General features: G+C 42.8%; 1 protein-coding gene across 4 annotated transcripts in view; it reads right to left on the minus strand.

Moving 5' to 3' along the window:
* LOC115157114 (zinc finger protein 521-like) overlaps positions 1–9,834 on the minus strand; it is a 166,415-nt gene extending 156,581 nt beyond the window's left edge. For all 4 annotated transcript variants that reach the window (XM_029705065.1, XM_029705063.1, XM_029705064.1 and 1 more), the window contains exons 1-2: positions 9,725–9,834; positions 9,067–9,107 (exon numbers count right to left, since the gene is read on the minus strand). In XM_029705065.1, the coding sequence (XP_029560925.1) occupies positions 9,067–9,106 (40 nt within the window). In that variant the 5' untranslated portion in view covers position 9,107; positions 9,725–9,834. The remainder of the gene's footprint in view (positions 1–9,066; positions 9,108–9,724) is intronic.
* Positions 9,835–21,718: the final 11,884 nt, after the last annotated feature.

Consider the following 21,718-nt stretch of genomic DNA (forward strand, 5'->3'; position numbering starts at 1 on the left):
AATGTCTCCTTCACTGGCCGGAACCGCTGGCCAATATTGAACAAGAGATCCTCTACAAAGCTGTCTTTATGACATGCCATGTTTAGGAAATGTGTTTCATTCCACAAAAGGAAGAACAATAGGTCTGCACTCCTACCAGAGATAATCAGACACCATTTATCCAATTTGTGAGAATACAAAAGTCCTCTGATCTCTGTTAGTTAATTTGTTAAACACATCACTAAAATGGGAGAGATGAGGAGTGGCAGATGAACGCAATGTTGAATGTGTCCCCACAGAGCACCGTAAATAGAGAACTGTGTCTCTGTATCTTTCAGTCTCACCAATGCAGAAGCCTCGCCTCGTCCTGTGGAGACATACAGGCCTTAGAGAGTGAGCCTGAGTCCCTGTGAATCTAATGAGTTTATCCAGCTGTGTTGAGCACCTTGCATCCAGGATCATTTAAATGGACCAGGATAGAGGGGGATCCTAATAAATCCCCCATGGTTTGTACAGAGATTGGTTGGGTGGAAGGATTGTGTGTGTGTGTGTGTGTGTGCGTGTGTGTGTGTGTGTGTGTGTGTGTGTGTGTGTGTGTGTGTGTGTGTGTGTGTGTGTGTGTGTGTGTGTGTGTGTGTGTGTGTGTGTGTGTGTGTGTTTGGAGGAGAGCTGGAGTTTTTGTTTTGATTACCGTCCCTGTTGGCGAGATAAGGGAGTTGAGGCAGAACATTCCATTTTAGAATGCCATCAGAACTTATCCATTACAGCGGCATCAGCCATGATTTGATGATTTGTCACCACACTGTGAACTTATTAAAAATGACAAACCAAGACATTTTTGTTCTTGATGTAAATTCCTTTTTATTTCCATCACTCCATGGGATGTTTCAGTGGATTTGACAGGAGCTACCTAGGTGGGCTATTGGTCATCAGAGCTAACCTGTCAGACATGCAAATAATTTACCCTTAGTATTTCTCCAACAATGACAACTCAGCAACGATCAAATACACATTTCATCAGCCATTGATGCAATACTCAATGAGAAATTAATAATAATACCCCTGACTCATTTAATGAATATATACTACAGCTGCCTGATAACCATCTCAACAAGACTGGAATATATATATATATATTATACCAGCAGACAAACAGAATATCACTTCAGCAGCCGACTAGCTATCAGTTAATACATTTTTGACAAGGTACATTGTAAAACTCTGCTAATGACACACTGTTTTTATTATTATGCCGCAAAGTTCTGTTGATACAACATACACATGGGACCAAATCAACACTGCTCCTTTGATTTTATACATGTAACAGGAATAATGTCATCTGACTACGAGTGTTGTAGCATTGAAGGTCCGCTGATTAACATATACAATCCAACACAAAGTCATTTAGGAGAGATTGGCATTCCCCTGGCAAGAATCAATCCTTCAACATGTAATCTACAAATGAATTACCAACCAATAAATACAAACCCAAAGAATAAGACTCATGGCCAGATGTCCTAAATAAAAGCAATACCGTGAAATGTCTCTTAGAAATCATGTCGAAAACACAACACAATCTAATGAAGAAGTGAACATGCAAAACACAACACAATCTAATGAAGAAGTGAACGGGCAAAACACAACACAATCTAATGAAGAAGTGAACGGGCAAAACACAACACAATCTAATGAAGATGTGAACATGCAAAACACAACACAATCTAATGAAGAAGTGAACGGGCAAAACACAACACAATCTAATGAAGAAGTGAATGGGCAAAACACAACACAATCTAATGAAGAAGTGAACGGGCAAAACACAACACAATCTAATGAAGAAGTGAACGGGCAAAACACAATACAATCTAATGAAGAAGTGAACGGGCAAAACACAACACAATCTAATGAAGAAGTGAACGGGCAAAACACAACACAATCTAATGAAGATGTGAACGGGCAAAACACAACACAATCTAATGAAGAAGTGAACGGGCAAAACACAACACAATCTAATGAATGAAGTGAACATGCAAAACATAACACAATCTAATGAATGAAGTGAACATGCAAAACACAACACAATCTAATGAATGAAGTGAACATGCAAAACATAACACAATCTAATGAAGAAGTGAACGGGCAAAACACAACACAATCTAATGAATGAAGTGAATGGGCAAAACACAACACAATCTAATGAAGAAGTGAACATGCAAAACATAACACAATCTAATGAAGAAGTGAACGGGCAAAACACAACACAATCTAATGAAGAAGTGAACATGCAAAACACAACACAATCTAATGAAGAAGTGAACGGGCAAAACACAACACAATCTAATGAAGATGTGAACGGGCAAAACACAACACAATCTAATGAAGAAGTGAACGGGCAAAACACAACACAATCTAATGAAGAAGTGAACATGCAAAACACAACACAATCTAATGAAGAAGTGAACGGGCAAAACACAACACAATCTAATGAAGATGTGAATGTGCAAAACACAACACAATCTAATGAAGAAGTGAACGGGCAAAACACAACACAATCTAATGAAGAAGTGAAAGTGCAAAACACAACACAATCTAATGAAGAAGTGAACATGCAAAACACAACACAATCTAATGAAGAAGTGAACGGGCAAAACACAACACAATCTAATGAAGATGTGAATGTGCAAAACACAACACAATCTAATGAAGAAGTGAACAGGCAAAACACAACACAATCTAATGAAGAAGTGAACAGGCAAAACACAACACAATCTAATGAAGATGTGAACGGGCAAAACACAACACAATCTAATGAAGAAGTGAACGGGCAAAACACAATACAATCTAATGAAGAAGTGAACGGGCAAAACACAACACAATCTAATGAAGAAGTGAATGTGCAAAACACAACACAATCTAATGAAGAAGTGAACGGGCAAAACACAACACAATCTAATGAAGATGTGAATGTGCAAAACACAACACAATCTAATGAAGAAGTGAACAGGCAAAACACAACACAATCTAATGAAGAAGTGAACGGGCAAAACACAATACAATCTAATGAAGAAGTGAACAGGCAAAACACAACACAATCTAATGAAGAAGTGAACGGGCAAAACACAACACAATCTAATGAAGAAGTGAACGGGCAAAACACAACACAATCTAATGAAGAAGTGAACGGGCAAAACACAACACAATCTAATGAAGAAGTGAATGGGCAAAACACAACACAATCTAATGAAGAAGTGAATGGGCAAAACACAACACAATCTAATGAAGAAGTGAACATGCAAAACACAACACAATCTAATGAATGAAGTGAACATGCAAAACACAACACAATCTAATGAAGAAGTGAACGGGCAAAACACAACACAATCTGAGTATCACTTGCTCTAATCCATCAAATTAATTCCTGTTGCGTGAAAGGCTGTAAGGCCATAAGTTAAGAGGCTGTGTGTGTGCGTGTGTGTGTGTGTGTGTGTGTGTGTGTGTGTGTGTGTGTGTGTGTGTGTGTGTGTGTGTGTGTGTGTGTGTGTGTCTGAGAGAAGAAGGACTGCTAGACACACGCATACACACACACACACACACACACACACACACACATACACACACACACACACAAAGCCCTGAGTCTCTGTTCTGGATATGCGAGCGGCGAGCAGCAGCGTGATTCATCTGGTTGGTTACAGCAAGCTTGGACGTTACAATGTGGAGCACAATGGCTGTGTAATCGGCCCTGACTGACCGGGAAGGAGACACTCGCCACAGGGACTACAACTCAATTTAGCTGGGGTCACCAGGTCAAACCTCCTCAATTAGTGCTGAGGGAGAGGAGGGGAGAGGACACAAACTGCACATGAATAACTTTCTTAATGAGCATTATTTGAACTGGTGCTGATTAGGGTCATAAATAATTTGCAATGGAGGAGCTATGTGTTAATCATACACTGTAATGTATGTAATCTTCATGTATTATTATAATGTAAACACGTTCTGAACATGAATAATAATTCTGAAGTAGTTTGAAATCGAATAATACCTTATTGAAAATAATAATACTATCAAAGGATAAATAATCATACTAATGTATTATTTTATATTATGATCATAATTATTATACAAAAATAATAAGACTTTATGTATTTTATTCAAACATATTTGTCAGGAAATCAATCATTGACAGCAGATCGGGGAGACACCATCTCCCAGCAGACAGACAAGCCATGACAACAGGAGAGACACACGCCATGAAATAAGAGTAGATATCGGCCAGCTCCCGTGGCACCCAGACAGGCCCGGCACAACTCACTGAGCCCCAGCCTCCAGCACATCAAGAACACTGACAGCCATGTTAATGGGATTTCTACGGCTCCATCATCATTTCCTTAATGATAATACTAACCATATTTTTGTGTCACATTAGAAAAGTGTTAATGGGTGTTATATCACAGATCATTAATTGTAAAAAAAAAATTATAAAAAAATATTGGGAGCTTATTAAAGTAGAAACGGCATTAGAGCTTGCTAGAGTTTAAAGTAGAGGGAAATAAAATAGAGTGAATAGCATATCTACTCTGTCTCTCACTTTAATCATTAAAAGCAAATGAGTGCAGCTCTTATTGCATTTTTTTATAATTATGAATACATACTGAATAATTATTTTTCATTAATATTTGCAACAACAAAACTCTAAAGCTCAAGTACTGTATGGCCTAGTTGCAATCACTTGGTTTTCATTAGGTACAGTAAATTTGGTTTGCAAATCGAAAAAAGTGGCTATGGATCCACAGAGTGCAGCACATCTGCCTAGTTCCATATTGGCCAGGTTGGACATCAATAAATGCATCGATACTGGACTAGAGATGGAGACATGGTTTAACTATGGTTGAACTCTCAACATTTGCACCACTTTAAATCAACACCTCTAATATGACAACCATAAAGCCTGAACGTCAATGACCTGAAATAAAATTAAATCAAGTCACATAGACCCAATTCAAAAGACAAAATGGTGAGGAGAAAAAAAGTGTGTTTATCAAGGCTAACTCTAGACTGTTAACTAAGCGTAAACAGGGTTATTTTTGACAGTCAGCCTATACGACACAGACAATCTATGTTAGCTGTTGATTTCATAGCATTTTCTTGACTGTAATAAGCATTCATACTATTTCCATATTATGGATTCATATGAACCCATATCAAATGGCATACAGTCTGCTTCTATCCAATGCCAAGCCAATTCCCAGAGTTCACTCATGTGGTGACGTAACTCATCTTGTGATAAACATAAAATATTGAAGGTGTATATGACATGACAACGATTTCATCATACTCTGCTATACATTAACTAAATGGTGCAGAACGTAAATCTATGTATGCAGACGACAGCTACCCTGGAAATATAGTTTTCAGCCAATGAAGACAGAGGAGTGAGAGAGTGCTCTAAGAGAAAATATCAACCCAGTCTCTCTCTCGCGCTCTCTGCTCAGGAAGTCAGTGAGCAACGTGGCAGGCAGTCATATGTTCTGTATGTGCAGAATCTGGACTAGTCTGACTGAGGGATCGTCCTTCTATTCCTCTATCACTGCAGATCACTGTGACTGAACAAGCTTCTGACCCAACACTTCAGCGTTCACGTCAAAACAAAATCGCGATGCACCCGCCACAGTTTATAAATGCAGATGGAACAGGATTGAGTAAATGTCAGTGGCGAAGGTGAAGTGTTTGCATATAAGTGAATTATGTACGGTCTTATCCTGTGCCATCTATTCCCCTAAGCATTAACGTCGCCGGCTACTTCTCTCAGACTTAATTGAAACGGGACTTGTAGCATTGCCCTTTTCCTCAACGGGACCAAAACATAACCTCTGACTCCCTCCAGCATCCAATCGACTGAGAAGTTAAAAGGGGACAGATTCCACAGACAGAATAAGAAGAAAAAGAGAGGCGACCATCAAGGCTTTATTTTGTCCTCTTTCTCGTAAGCATTTCACGGTAAGGCCTACACCTGTTGTATTCGGCGCATGTGACAAATACAATTTGATTTGATTTGATTTCTCTCTCTGTACATGCTGTCTCTCAAGTCAACCGATAGCCTACCGTACGCCCCCGTCTCCGGACGTGACTGGGATCGACTGTCCCTACATGTGCCATCAGCGTCTGACCTTACTTTTATCAGTCACAGAACAAAGTGCTATTTTACTGTCAGGGTGTGACATGGACACTGACCCACACAACACAACCAATAACAGTGTGATGGGAAACTCTGCAATTACAGTCTGAGAGGTAAACTACCTACAGTAAAAGCAACCATTACATTCAAACACTGACCACTGTCTCTAACCCACACAACCCACACAACACAATCGATGACAGTGTGATGTGAAACTCTGCAATTACAGTCTGAGAGGTAAACTACCTACAGTAACAGCAACCATTACATTCAAACACTGACCACTGTCTCTAACCCACACAAGACAACCAATAAATAATACTCTGCTACTACATTTGGAGGGGAAATATAATCTGACAGACACCACCTAATGCAAACACTGAAACTATGCAAAATCCCCAAAACAGATGAAAAGGAAGGCTGTCTTGTGAACATCAGTATAAGTGTGACTGCGTCCCTACGGATAGAGGTGGACAAAGAACAATAAACAACATCTGCCTGCTCTCTTCTGGAAAATCTAGGACGTGTCCATATTTCATTACAACTTTACTTAAAGACAAGACAGTTGTGGAGAACATATGGCAGTAGAAACTGTTTCTGCAACTAAGCTGTTGCATTTGGATTTCAATAGCAATGCAAAAACAAACCCTACATGTCATCACTCAGACAATATTTAAAATATTGCATGCAGTCTCTCTCTGACACATACTGTTTACACACACACACACACACACACACACACAGAAGAAATGTGCACACACACACTTGTAGCACATCTGCTGGTTCAAACAGATAATGTCTAAGTGATTTATCTTTGGAGAATAGAGAATGTCATTTCACCTACAGCATCAAAACCAGTCAATGCCAGCAAAGTGTGAGCTGCTGACAAAAACAGAAATCTATCTATAGAGGTGTTGTTTACTGTGAATATAACCAGCAGACACAGACACACTTGAAACAGTCTGTGACAAGAACAGTGAGATGTGCATGATACACTCACACTCACATTCCCCTCTCTCCTGGGTATTGATTTAAAATGGTCGCTGTAGGAATTTTACCATAGACCATGTAACTATCCTTAGAGATGAAGACTTCCGAGAATGAAAGGGGAGAAAGAAAGAGTCAACAGACCACAAGCTGAGACAGTGAAATTGTGGACAATTATTTGCTGAGCAAAATACAATGCCTGTCAGATGAACTGCAGCTCAACTCGAACCCCAGCAGCTACCATACCACAAATACTACAGAGAAATACAGTGTGTGTAAAGCTGGCTACCGTAGAACCATGTATCTGACGGTTATGGATGAAGACATCATTAAAATAAAATAACCATCATAACTGTTTTGGTGGAGGGAACATGGACTCTTCACAACGTGATGAAACTTTGTTACTCCTTGCTGAAACAAAAGGTGTTGTTGTAGCAAACAAGTCTCCCAAACGAGTCTCCCTCCTCCCCCCACACAATGCAGAAGCAGCGCACATAGAAATAGAACAAATAGAAAAGGCTTGGAACCTCTAACCCTGAAAATTTGACTGTAAACTCATGGGTACACTACACTCGCAATACTTCCTAGTATTGTGATGCAATCATTTCCATGGTAATGTAGAATGTTCATTCAAATTATGTTATATGATGTGGCTCATGCAATGGAAAATATCTTTGGTTTTGTCAGTTAAGCTGAATCAACAAATCACAGCACATATTGATGGGTGCACTTCCTGCTTTTTGTTCTTGCTTTTACTTCCTGCTTTGCTGACAAAACCAAAGATATTTTCCATCACTGGCTTGAATGGGGATGGGTGTTCTATTCATTCTTTTTCTATGGCAGCACATGCAGTAAGGAGCAGAGGAGAAAATGTGCTTACATTTTTTGAAATAATAATAATGCTTAAAAAAAAAATCTATTTGAACAGTGACCCTGGTCATTTGGCTGGCCAATTACGTCATCCAATATTCCATGACCGTCACAGCCCTATGTGTGTGTGTGTACATGTATGTATCTAAGAGGGAGAAGTTAGTGTATATCTCAGAGTATTAGGATATATACCTTTGGCACATATCATAATGTGACCAATTAAGAATAAATGAAGACAAAGTCCATCTCAAATGAATGTGTACAGAGCAAAAATAATGTATCACTTTGGAAACTGAGAGTCTATCAAATAAATAAATATCAGATGTGGATGTAGAGCTGCTTTATGCTTATAATCATGTAATAGCATTCGTTATAATATAGGCCTAATGTGGAATATATTATATGGTTGATGAAATGAAAAAATCCCCACTATTGACGAGTAATGATAAAGTTATTAGGTAATCTGACAGTTCGTGAAATCTAATTATCAAGGCTCTCAAGGAACAGGTCAAACGCAAAGTAGTACCTTCTAGCTATCAATTGAATCTACTAATCTCCTCCTCCACACACACACACTTTATTAAAAACGCTTCCTCCCATTCAATATCAGACTCGCGTCACGTGACACTACAAATCAACCATTCCAGCAGACAGACAGCTCAAACTCCGAACTTCAGTGTCATTAACAGATCCAGATGGTCCTCAAACTCGCCGCGTTCCATCACACCGCTCGGGGTAGCCTATTCCGTATAGAGCTGTCTCATTTCTCCCCTCTCTAGCTTCTTAAATGTACACAAATTAAAATGTTACTATACCATGAGGGTTTTTTCCTACAAGAAAAATGCATGCGCCAGGCGTTTCCAAATGAGTATGTAAAAAAGGGGAAAACACTTTTAAACGATAGGAAAATAGTATCTAATCTCTGTAAAAACATGGATTCACACTACCGTATACAAATTGATTTAATCTAAAACGTTAGTTGGTGAATTTGGTTGGTTTCCACACCAACATAGTTTACGATCTTTTTCAGAGGCATCCAACATATCACTTACCTTTCAATGATCTTGGTTTAGCTTGCTTGCGGCGCGACATCCTACAGAAAACGCTGAAGTTGCTCAGTTTCAGACGGATAAATTGGATTCACTAAGGATATCCTTTTTAAATTTCACTGACAATAGCAGCGAGTGTTATTTTACCATTACAAAAAAAATTATATGGTCTGAATATCAGTTGCAATTATTTTGTGATGAGTAGGTGGATGTTAATGTTAAAATCCAATTAATCGGTAGGCAACTCTATTTAGTTCAACTGCGTATCGGGAAAAGTGTCAGAATATAGTGGTACCGTCATGCGCTTCCATTCTCCAGCAATACACATTCGCGTGTACTGTAGGTATAGGCTAATAGTCGTTTAGAAATAAAAGCTGAACTGTTGCTTTTAGCTTCAGATCTCAAATGCAGTCGCGTGAGAAAGACATAAGCAAAACGCCTGCTGTGAGAGAGCAAAAATGAAACAAAAGAAAAAAAGAATAACAATTTTCCCTGCATATCCACCTAGAAGCATCAAAACTCTTATAGAGTCTTCCTTTTCCCACTCCAGTTAGCTAATCATGGATTAGGTTCGGAATCTGATCTGAATCTACGTCTAAATTGGGTTAAAAAGAGGATGAAGAAGCAGAGAGAAGATGGAAGCTCCCTCCTCATCACAAACCTGCAAGGTCTTGGACTGCGCTGTCGCTCCGGTAGTCCACATAATAATGGAAAATGGAAGCAAGGCCCCCAAAGCCATCAGGATGGCTCCAGAGGGGGCCCCTACCCCGCAGGGACTCGCTCTGTACGTAATCACTGAGGAAATCATTGTCAGCCTGCCTGCACTCACACACAGACAGAGAGGCATGATTAAAATCCTCGGGATCATGGCAAGATGCGGATTGCTGGATCTGCTAGTCCCCGGATCCGGAGTCGAACTCACAACCCAAAATCTGCTTGGTCGCCCTCGCAGTCTCGTCTGTCTCGGCTCGCGGTCGACCACTCTCCGTCTTCGGCAGACGGACTGGTCCCCCTTCTGGTAGAAACGGTTAAGCAGGGAAGGAGTTTTTTGTTGTGGCTGTTGACATCCCTCATGTGAGTGGTAGGCAACCATGCCATTTGGTGTTTGGGAAGAATAGTTGAACATGCTTGTTTTAAATATTCATCTATTGCAGATTAAAATAAATTGCTATATTAATTATAGATATTATATTATTCATTTCTGTAATATACATGCGTTATTACTATCTAGCCTATTCCTGTTTATTGTAATACAATTCATCCTCCGAAGTCAACAATTTATTTGATTATTTGTGTATAAATAACTCGAAACAAAAAAATAAATCAAGAGTAGGCCTAATATAAAGCGCCTTGTTTCAAACCAGTTATAATATACAGTAGTATACATTTAATGATTTATACATATCCTTTTTAACTTTGGGCTGACATGTTCAAATCAAACATCAGTATTGATACAGGTCATTGATACAGGTCTCTCTCGCTCTCTCTCTCTCTCTCTCTCTCTCTCTCTCTCTTTCACACACACACACACACACACACACACACACACACACACACACACACACACACACACACACACACACACACACACACACACACACGCAGACTCTTTCTGTCTCTCTCTCTCGGCAGTGTCTTGTTATAGAGGTGCTGGCTACTGGTTTAACTCCCCACGAATGTCCAGGTCCATACCCCTGCTATGTGAAAATTAGATCCAGAGAAGGAGTCCTGTGGTGGGCTTCTCACTCTGGCCTCTTCCCCCCACAGCCTGGTAGAGCGACGCCACTGTCAGGGGCCTCATAACAAAAAAAATCACACGAACACAAGGACATCTCTCCTCTCAATGCACTTTTATTCTGATGAATTCCTACAGAATGGAGGCTGAGAGTGAGAGAAGAGTGTTGCTCGACACCTCATATAGACATGTAGAACAGTAGCACATTGGAGTCTAAATACTTCCGAAATATCACATGAAGCTCCAAGTACATCTTGGTACCTGTATTACAGCGTAAATTAAGAGTTAATTTCCAAAACGCTGTATCCATCAGTTTTTCACATTTGTGTTTTCACCAGAAATGATTGCTTATGGGTACCTTAATGTGTGTGTCAAATATTACTGTTCTGAGATTTTTTGTAATGTTTTTTTTTCTCAAAATGCTATATATCTATTGTTTAGCTGGAATGGAATGTTCGTATACTGTATGTGACTGTGATATGTGGTTGTCTCACCTAGCGAGTTTAAGATTAATGCACTAACTGTAAGTCACTCTGGATAAGAGCATCTGCTAATTGACAAAAATGTCAAATGTAAATGTTTTACATACAGATCTCATATTACTGTATTGACTCATAATATTGATGTCACAAATGTATCATTTGTACTGTTCTTTATAAAAAAATTATATTTATTTGTTACATTTGACCCTGTGAAACCTCAAAGTACTACTTATTTCTCTGAGAGTGAGGCGGATATACAGCATAGTGTTTAGCAAAAAACAAAACACGATTATTTGTCTCTGAAATTAACATCAAGTGATAGATTTCAAACAAATACATCTCTGTCATTTAACAACCCCATGCCATGATTAAATAGTGAGAGAAAAAAAACAATAAGTTCTTTAAACAATAAAAGCTAATTTACCAACATTTCTGAAAATGGCTATATAACGTTATGGATAGAAACTCTTCAAATAGACTTCTACAATAATCTGCGAAAGTGCAAGCTCTCACTGTGATAATTAAAATGTATGTATGTAACAAACATAAATATTTAATATCTCAAGCAAATGTTCATTACTGTCACGTCCTGACCAGTAAAGGGATTATTTGTTATTGTAGTTTGGTCAGGACGTGGCAGGGGGTGTTTGTTTTATGTGGTTCGGGGTTTGTTGGGCTATGTACTTATGTAAGAGGGGTGTTTGTTTTATGTGTTCTGGGGTTTTTTGGTCTATGTTCTATGTTAGTGTATTTCTATGTTCAGTCTAGTCTATCTATTTCTATGTTTAGTTCATTGGATTGACCTTCAATTGGAGGCAGCTGTTCCTCTGTGCCTCTGATTGAAGGTCCTATGTATAGGGGTGTTTTTGTAATGGGATTTGTGGGTAGTTTTTTCCTGTTTTGTGTCTGTGCACCTGACAGGACTGTTTAGTGTCGTTCGTTGTTTTGTATACGTGATTTGTTTGTTTTTCCTTCTTTTGATTTAATAAAGAAGATGAGTATATACGTTCCCGCGGCACCTTGGTCCAATCCTTACGACGCCCGTTACAATGACCTTTTCTGTCGTATATTATGTTCCATATGTTCCATTTAGCATAAACACATTTACATTTTTCCTCTATTCAGATTGCACACCTACATTTTCAGTATTTTACCGAGTTTCATATTGTTGATATCTATATTATAATATTGATATTTTATTCTCTGAGCAAGGCCTCATAGAGGTTTAACAGAGTGGCTCTCAAGCAGACATCAGAAGGTGGGAGTATGGAGGAGGGTTGAAAGGGAAAGGCTATACAAGGTCATGAGTAGACCTAGAGACCTTTGCTGGCTGTGTCACGTTCGTCGTAAGGATGGGACCAAGGCGCAGCGGGAATGTGTGAACTCATCTTCTTTATTACGAAGAAAACCAAAGGTTAACCCAATAAACTAAACATAGAAATAGAAAAACTAGAACGAACATAGAAATATACCAACATAGAACATTAACCAAAAAACCCCGAAACACAAAAAACAAACACCCCCTGCCACACCCTGACCAAACTACAATAACAAACAACCCCTTTTACTGGTCAGGACGTGACAGTTCCCCCCCACCCCAAAGGTGCAGACCCCGGATGCACCTCAAACAAAAAAACACAAAAATAAACCTCAAAACAAAAATAATCCCAAACTAAAGGGAGGGAAGGGAGGGTGGCCACCGTCACCGACGGTTCTTGTGCTACACCCCCCCCCCTCCCCAATCCTCCACTATGGAGAGGGCTCAGAGCTCCGGCCTTAGTCCCCAACCTAACCTGTCCACCCCCGCTGAAGGCTCAAGGCTAAGGCGCGTCGCTTGAGACCTCGGGCTGAGGCGCGTCGCTGGAGACCTCGGGCTGAAGCGCGTCGCTGGAGACCTAGGGCTGATACGCATAGCTGGACACCTCGAACTGGAGGGCGACTCTAGGAGCTCCGGACTGGAGGGCAACTCTGGGAGCTCCGGACTGGAGGGCGACTCTGGGAGCTTCGGACTAGAGGTCGACTCTGGCTGCGCCGGTACCGGACTGTAGGGCGACTCTGGCTGCGCCGGTTCCGGACTGTAGGGCGACTCTGGCTGCGCCGGTTCCGGACTGTAGGGCGACTCTGGCTGCGCCGGTTCCGGACTGTAGGGCGACTCTGGCTGCGCCGGTTCCGGACTGTAGGGCGACTCTGGCTGCGCCGGTTCCGGACTGTAGGGAACTCTGGCTGCGCCGGTTCCGGACCGTAGGGCGACTCTGCAGGCTCAGGACTGTGGGCCGTCTCTGACGGTTCCGGACTGTGGGCCGTCTCTGCAGGCTCCGGACTGTGGGCCGTCTCTGACGGTTCCGGACTGTGGGCCGTCGCCGGAAGCACTGGACGGGGCACTGTTGCTGGAAGCTCTAGACGGGGCACCGTCGCTGGAAGCTCTTGACGGGGCACCGTCGCCGGAAGCTCTAGACGGGGCACTGTCATCGGAAGCTCTAGACGGGGAACTGTCGTCGAAAGCTCTAGACGGGGAACTGTCGTCGGAAGCTCTAGACGGGGAACTGTCGTCAGAAGCTCTAGACGGGGAACTGTCGTCAGAAGCTCTGGACGGGGTACTGTCGTTGGAAGCTCTGGACGCGAACTGCGCACTGAAGGCCTGATGCGTGGGGCTGGCTTTGGAGGCGCCAGACTATTTTCACGCACCACTGCGAGGAGCAGGAGCAGGACGAACTGGATTGGGCTGATGCACTGGAGGTCTAGTGCGTGGGGCTGGTACTGGAGGTACTAGACTGGAGACACGCACCTCAGGGCTAGTGCGAGGAGCAGGAACTGGATACACCGGCCATGAACAAGCACTGGAGATCTGGAGCGCACAGCCTGCACAACCCGTCCTGGCTGGGTGGTAACAGTAGCCCTGCACGGGCGGAGTGCTGGCACAGGGCGAACTGGGCTGTGCAGAGGCCTGATGGCTGCCGTGCGTAGAGCAGGCGCAGGGTAGCCTGGGCCTAGGAGACGTACTGGTGGCCAGATGTACTGCGCAGGCATACTCCTACCTGGCTGGATGCCCACTCTAGCACGGCACTTGCGAGGGGCTGGAATCGCTCGCACCGGACTGTGCGTGCGCAAGGGCGAGATTGTGCACACTTCCGCATAGACCGGCGCTCTTCTGATCCGCTGCTCCCCATAATAAGCACGGGGAGTTGGCTTAGGGCTCACCCTTGGCCCAGCCAAACAACCCGTGTGCCCCCCCCCAAAAAAAATATTTGGGTGCCTCTCGTGCTTCCGTCGTTGGGCACGCTCTTCGTACTGTCGCCGTTCCTCCCTCACTGTCTCCACCTGTTTCCATGGCAGGGTCTTGTCTCCTGCCATTACCTCCTCCCATGTCCATGATGTCCTCCACTCCCTTCTTTCCCTGGCCCAGGATCCTTGCTCCTCCTGGGCCCGCTGCTTGGTCCGTTGGTGGTGGGTAGTTCTGTCACGTTTGTCATAAGGATGGGACCAAGGCGCAGCGGGAATGTGTGAACTCATCTTCTTTATTACGAAGAAAAGCAAAATAAACACTTAAACAAAAACTACGACTAAAAACAGTCCTGTAAGGACACAGCTTACATACGGAACAACTACCCACAAAACCCATAGAAAAAACACCCCTACTAAATAGGACCTTCAATTAGAGGCAACGAGGAACAGCTGCCTCCAATTGAAGGTCAACCCAATAAACTAAACATAGAAATAGAAAAAGTGGTAAATCCCTACAAGACATAATCTCAGCAAAAAAATAAACGTCCGCTCACTGCCAACTGCGTTTATTTTCACCAAACTTAACATGTGTAAATATTTGTATGAACATAACAAGATAACAAGATTCAACAATTTAGACATAAACTGAACAAGTTCCACAGACATGTGACTAACAGAAATTGAATAATGTGTCCCTGAATAAAGGGGGGGGGGTCAAAATCAAAAGTAACAGTCAGTATCTGGTGTAGCCACCAGCTGCATTAAGTACTGCAGTGCATCTCCTCCTCATGGACTGCACCATATTTGCCAGTTCTTGCTGTGAGATGTTACCCCACTCTTCTACCAAGGCACCTGCAAGTTCCCAGACATTTCTGGGGGGAATGGCCCTAGCCCTCAACAATCCGATCCAACAGGTCCTAGGTGTGCTCAATGGGATTGAGATCCGAGCTCTTTGCTGGCCATGGCAGAACACTGACATTCCTATCTTGCAGGAAATCACTCACAGAACGAGCAGTATGGCTGGTGGCATTGTTATGCTGGAGGGTCTTGTCAGGATGAGCCTGCAGGAAGGGTACCACATGAGGGAAGATGATGTCTTCCCTGTAATGCACAGCGTTGAGATTGCCTGCAATGACAACAAGCTCAGTCCAATGATGCTCTGACACACCGCCTCAGACCATGACGCACCCTCCACCTGCAAATTGATCCCGCTCCAGAGTACAGGCCTCGGTGTAACGCTCATTCCTTCAACGATAAACGCGAATCTGACCATCACCCCTGGTGAGACAAACCGCGACTCGTCAGTGAAGAGCACTTTTTGCCAGTTCTGTCTGGTCCAGCGACGGTGGGTTTGTGCCCATAGGTGACGTTCTGGTGAGGACCTGCCTTACAGCAGGACTAGAAGCCTTCAGTCCAGCCTCTCAGCTTATTGGGGACAGTCTGAGCACTGATGGAGGGATTGGGCGTTCCTGGTGTAACTCGGGCAGTTGTTGTTGCCATCCTGTACCTGTCCCGCAGGTGTGATTGGATGTACTGATCCTGTACAGGTGTTGTTACACGTGGTCTGCCACTGCGAGGATGATCAGTTGTCCGTCCTGTCTCCCTGTAGCGCTGTCTTAGGCATCTCACAGTATGGACATTGCAATTTATTGCCTTGTCTACATCTGCAGTCCTCATGCCTCCTTGCAGCATGGCTAAGGCACGTTCACACAGATGAGCAGGGACCCTGGGCATCTTTCTTTTGGTGTGTTTCAGAGTCAGTAGAAAGGCCTCTTTAGTGTCCTAAGTTTTCATAACTGTGACCTTAATTGCCTACCTTCTGTAAGCTGTTAGTGTCTTAATGACTGTTCCACAGGTGCATGTTCATTACTTGTTTGTGGTTCATTGAACATGGGAAACAGTGTATAAACCTTTACAATGAAGATCTGTGAAGTTATTTGGATTTTTATGAATTATCTTTGAAAGTCAGGGTCCTGAAAAAGGGACGTTTCTTTTTTTGCTGAGTTTATATCGCTTCTATTGTTGAGACTGAGAAAGCCTTGTCATGTGTTTTTACTTTGAATCAGACTATTTGTTTCTCTGTATACATAGGGACCTAAACTGCATAAGTGGGAACTTATGATCCATATCCTCTGTCAAGACTTTCTTTTTGTTTGCTTATTTTACATCCTCTAATATTAGCCGTAACTTTCACTCTTCAATCCATTTCCCCACTCACTTGCTGCCACACAGAAATGTGTGTACGAAAGATTAAATAAAAGAGAAGACTGGCAAGAATTGACATGATGTGATTTGGTGAATTCAAAGCTACCTGTTAACTACAGTAACACTGGGTAAACACATATGAAACATCTATTTGTAGGTGCTTGGATTCTGTCAGGAGGTCCCAGCTGTCAATCTTAAGCTTGTTCCGAAGTTCCACCTCACCGTCCCAGCACACTGTCAGGAGGTTCTCCCAAAGTTTTACCACCTCTGCTTCCCCCTTACCCTCTCGCATAGCCTCACAAACACAAACAGTATGCTCCCTGCTTGGTCCTCCAGGGCTGTTTGCTACTTTGATTAGATGACAAAGTCACAGGGAAAAGACTTGACTTGGCTCAGCAGCGCTCGCTCAGTTCACTCTCTGAGGTACAGCAGTGATGTGGAGTGTTGCTCAGAAGGAGTTGTTGTTGTGTGTGAGTCTGAGAGAAGCATCATGTGAAGGGTGTTGTTCAGGAGTCTGTGACAATAGGCTGTCATGACTCATGATCCCAATGGAGGACCTCTAGGAGTTTAGAACTGGAAATCAAATATGGGGTTTTCACAAACAAATAGGAACATTGATAATCAACCAAATTGTTTGTGTTTTGTCCCCACCCACTCAGCAGAGACAAAATGACAATAAAAAGAGAGGGAATGAAAAGAGTGAAAGATAACTGATGTGAAGAATAGAGCTATAGACAATTTGACTCTTCAGTGATGAGCATCATACCATGCTTAAGAAAATATATAATGTGAAGACACAAAAACAAATAACACAACACACCTGTCACGTCCTGACCATGGTAAGCTGTTATTTTCTATGGTAGAGTAGTTCAGGGCGTGACAGGGGGGTTTTCTAGTTTAGTTTTTTTCTATGTTGTTATGTACTAGTTTTGTATTTCTATGTTGGGTTGTTCTAGTTTTTGTATTTCTATGTTTGGCTTTGTTTGAGATGATCTCCAATTAGAGGCAGCTGGTCATCGTTGTCTCTAATTGGAGGTCATATTTAAGTTGGTATTTGTCCCACCTGGGTTTGTGGGAGATTCATTTTGAGTAGTGTATGTTTCACCTCTGCGTCACGGTGTGTTGTTTTTGTCATTCAGTTTATTTATGTATTGCATAGTTTCACAGAATAAATCAAATGTGGAACGACACACACACTGCACTTTGGTCCACTCATTCCTACGACAACCGTGACAACACCATGAAATGCTTTCAAATATATGAAATGCCCCATATCTGAAAAAGGTAAAACATGATTCTGTATCATCTCTTGGTATCATCTAGTTGAACCCTCAAAATACAACTAAGCCTTCAGCTGAAAATTATGAAATCAACACTTTTATTTGAGGGTGCAGTGGAATTTTGATAACAGCTAAATTGATGAAAATAACATAAGTAAAGAGAAAACAAGACAAACAGCCACAAAAAATGATTATTATTAGAATACAAGTTCCTTATCAAAGTGTCTTGGAGCATAATGGAGCAGTTGTGTTCCACTCATAACTAGTTGGTGAGACACTGAGACGCCAGGCCGAGTGTGTCAGAGCATCTGAGTTTCCACTCTGTCTTTCAGTAGGATGAAATGTTCCCTAAAGGAATCTGTGGTCTACTGGGGACTGGATCACGACATTCCCCCTCACCCAGAGCCCCCGAGCCCTCTAGCCTGTCTGTCTGTCTAGGAGGGCTTCATTCTTCAGACACATCGGCCAAAAACAGTTGAGTTGTTTTTGGCAGTCTGAATACATAGTTTAGTTCACTTCTTTCTCTGGTTTCAGATTTTGTTGTCTGTGTTTGACTACAAATCAACTACGAGTCTCTTAAAAAGTTTGAATGCTCGCAAAATAATTATCACTGAAGGCTTTTTTTAGTCGAACCCAGAATGCCCTAACAAATGGTGAAAACAGCAACGTGTTGTGCACCCACAGTAGGTCAATTACACTCGTTAGAACAGGGCAGTGTGCACACATTCACACACGCACTCGTACACACACATGCATCCACGCACACTCCCGAGTGGCGCAGCGGTCTAAGGCACTGCATCTCAGTGTTGAGAGGCATCACTACAGCCCCTGGTTCGATTTCAGGCTGTATCACAACTGGCGTGATTGGGAGTCCCATAGGGCGGCGCACAATTGGCCCAGCATTATCTGGGCCAATTGACGTCATTGTAAATAAGAATTTGTTCTTAACTGACTTGCCTACTTAAATAAATAAAAAATACACACACACACACACACTTCACTTGCCTCATTAAAACCTATCTACTAGAACTCTGAGATGTGAATGTCTCTCTTGAGGAGGGGCTATGTATTCATCTCCAGAAAGGCAAGAATATTACACTTTTTTCTTTGCTTATAATTACAGTGCTAGCTGGGATGCATGACCCTGAGAATAAGGCTATGCTCCTGGGAGAGTGAAGCAGAAGCATCGTGCAGCCACTGTCTGGACCTCCATTGCAGTGCCTCCCCACTCTGATGCGATGCCACCCACACTAGGCATGAGAAGGGTCGAGCCAGTGCCCCCATCACTGGAGGAACCCTCTCCCGGGACCTTACACCATGCTCCAACAAGCCAAACTCCTGAGGCTGAGGGAAGAATCTAGTGAGGAGTGACTGAAAACATTGGCCTCTCTGAGCACTGAGCCATGCTCACACAGCAAGCTGATAAAAAAAAATAACAAAAACATATCATAAGCTTGGATTCAGAGCTGCTTGGTTGGCTTCTGCTCTACAGAATCACAATAATCTAAAATCATTAAGCAAGTAAACATCAGCGTAAAACACACACACACACACACAAAATAAATCTATTCAGCAAAAATGTAATTAAAAGGTCAAATACTAATTTTCACCAGGTTCACAGATTTAAAAGATATGTAAGAGATTCTTGTCATTAACACTGGGCTACTCACAGAGATTACTCACAGAGGTTACTCACAGGTCCCTCATACGGCACCTGTCATCGTTGCCCTTGCAACTGAGAGGTGTCACAAAGTAGACCTGAAACGGAAACAGAAAATGCATGGTCCTCGTCAACACAGTGACCTTCCAGTTGGATATCCATCTATGACTTCCATGTTTCCCAGCCAAGGAGCCCTGCAGAGCAAGTCCCAAAACGGGTCATTAGCACGGTGGTGTCACCAGAAAGCCCATCACGGGCCAGAGAGGGAGTGAGAGGGGGACTCCTGGCACCGCAGTGGCTGCTGTGCGGGTTGACATTCAGGGCTGGCTGATCTATGGGGCTGGGGAGACTGTGCCCTTGCTCTGGGTCTTCACCACAAGAAGGTCCTGGCAGCTTTCCCCCCATTTACTCCATCATAAAGCTGGGACACTGGATGTTACACTCATGTCTACCTTAGTAACTGTATCATGACCCAGAATATAGGGCTCTGTTAGGAGCTTCAGTTACAGGATTCTACACTGTACTCCCACGTACTATATCATGACTTAAGCTATAGGCGTTATAGGGGGCTAAGCTGTACCCCACTTTCTATGTAATGACCAGACTGCAAGATACTACTGTTCATAGACCACCCTCACTATTAAAGCATTATATACTGTAAGCTACACTATGCATGTCTGAGGGCAGTGGATGTACTTCCTCGGGACAACCTTTGAAAGAAATTCATGGTGTGATGATTTTCATGAAGACGTATTATTGGCGTGCTGTACACCATTAATCCACGATGGGATAGTTTCATAGTGTGATCAAGAATCATTCGGGGGGGGGGGGGTTATGTCCTTCGAAATAGCTTTGACCTCTAAAGCCCATCCCCTGTTAAATGGTGACCACTGTGAACATGCCAAGAAACAGAATACCTAGAGGAATTAACTGGAGCCAAGATTACAAATTCTACTCTTATTGCTGTATGGACACTTTTATATTCTTCTTGGCAATAACTCACAAGATGAGAAAAGGAGAAGATAAGAGTCCTTCGAAATGATTTTCCATCCAAATGAGAGTGATACATTTTTTGTTCTCTCTCATTACGACTCATTCTCATTAGGGGTCTGACCGTCTTTACAAGTTTAAATCCGGCCTCTGTACCTTCCTTCTACATGCTGCTTCAACTAACTAGGCTACAGTACGCAGTGATGCATCAGAACAGAACACTCATCTCACGGAACATTCTACACCGTCACTGCGACTCCTCTCAGAGCAGCGATATATGTGTCTGACCACCCACAGTTTTGCCAGAGCTATCCCACCTCATTTAGTTCCTTTGTTAACATATAGTTCCTTTGTTAGCAGATGTCATATATCCATGTACTGTGATTAGTTACAACGCCCTGAATATTAATAATATTACCTGGTACAAGCAGGAAAAAATTTACACAAGCTGCATAACAGCTATATTAAACCCACTGGTTCAGTAGGAGTCACTGAGGTTTAATTCATACACTGTTTTCAAGTAACTTTGGTCATGAACAGAGGAAACCTCTAACTACAGAGTAGAATGATATCCGTTGGAGATGAAGAAGAGCTGTCTTTTAAGACCTACATCTCCCATTGATTTAAAGGCAGCAGCATTGAGGTTGACTGACTGGGGTGGTGTGGTGTGCTGTGGCTCTATAGAGGCATGTGGATAAGAAGGGCTCGGAAGGATTAGGAGGAAACCTCGCTCCTTCCAGGCCATGTGCACATTATTCATCTCCTTCCACCCCCTTACCCCCCCTTACCCCCCTGAGTGTCTCCCCCACTTCCTTGACAGCGGCACAAGCCCAGAGAGTCCCTCTCTGGTCTTCGGGTGGCACAGGGGAGATTGGGGTAAGTTGTTAATTACAGGAAAAGGTGAACACACATGGGGGTCTCAGAGTCTGCATTGGTGACGGACCCTTGGTGGAGCAGCTGCTGTCTTTCCTCTCCCTCAGCACCATCTATAAGGGGACCGGGGGATGGGAGCCAGGTGAACTGGGAGTGGGGGACAATTGGAATACGGGACTGGGCCATGGAGGGAGGATGGTGGCTGGGT

Source organism: Salmo trutta, chromosome 21 (assembly GCF_901001165.1).
Source record: "Salmo trutta chromosome 21, fSalTru1.1, whole genome shotgun sequence".
Classification (NCBI taxonomy): domain Eukaryota; kingdom Metazoa; phylum Chordata; class Actinopteri; order Salmoniformes; family Salmonidae; genus Salmo; species Salmo trutta.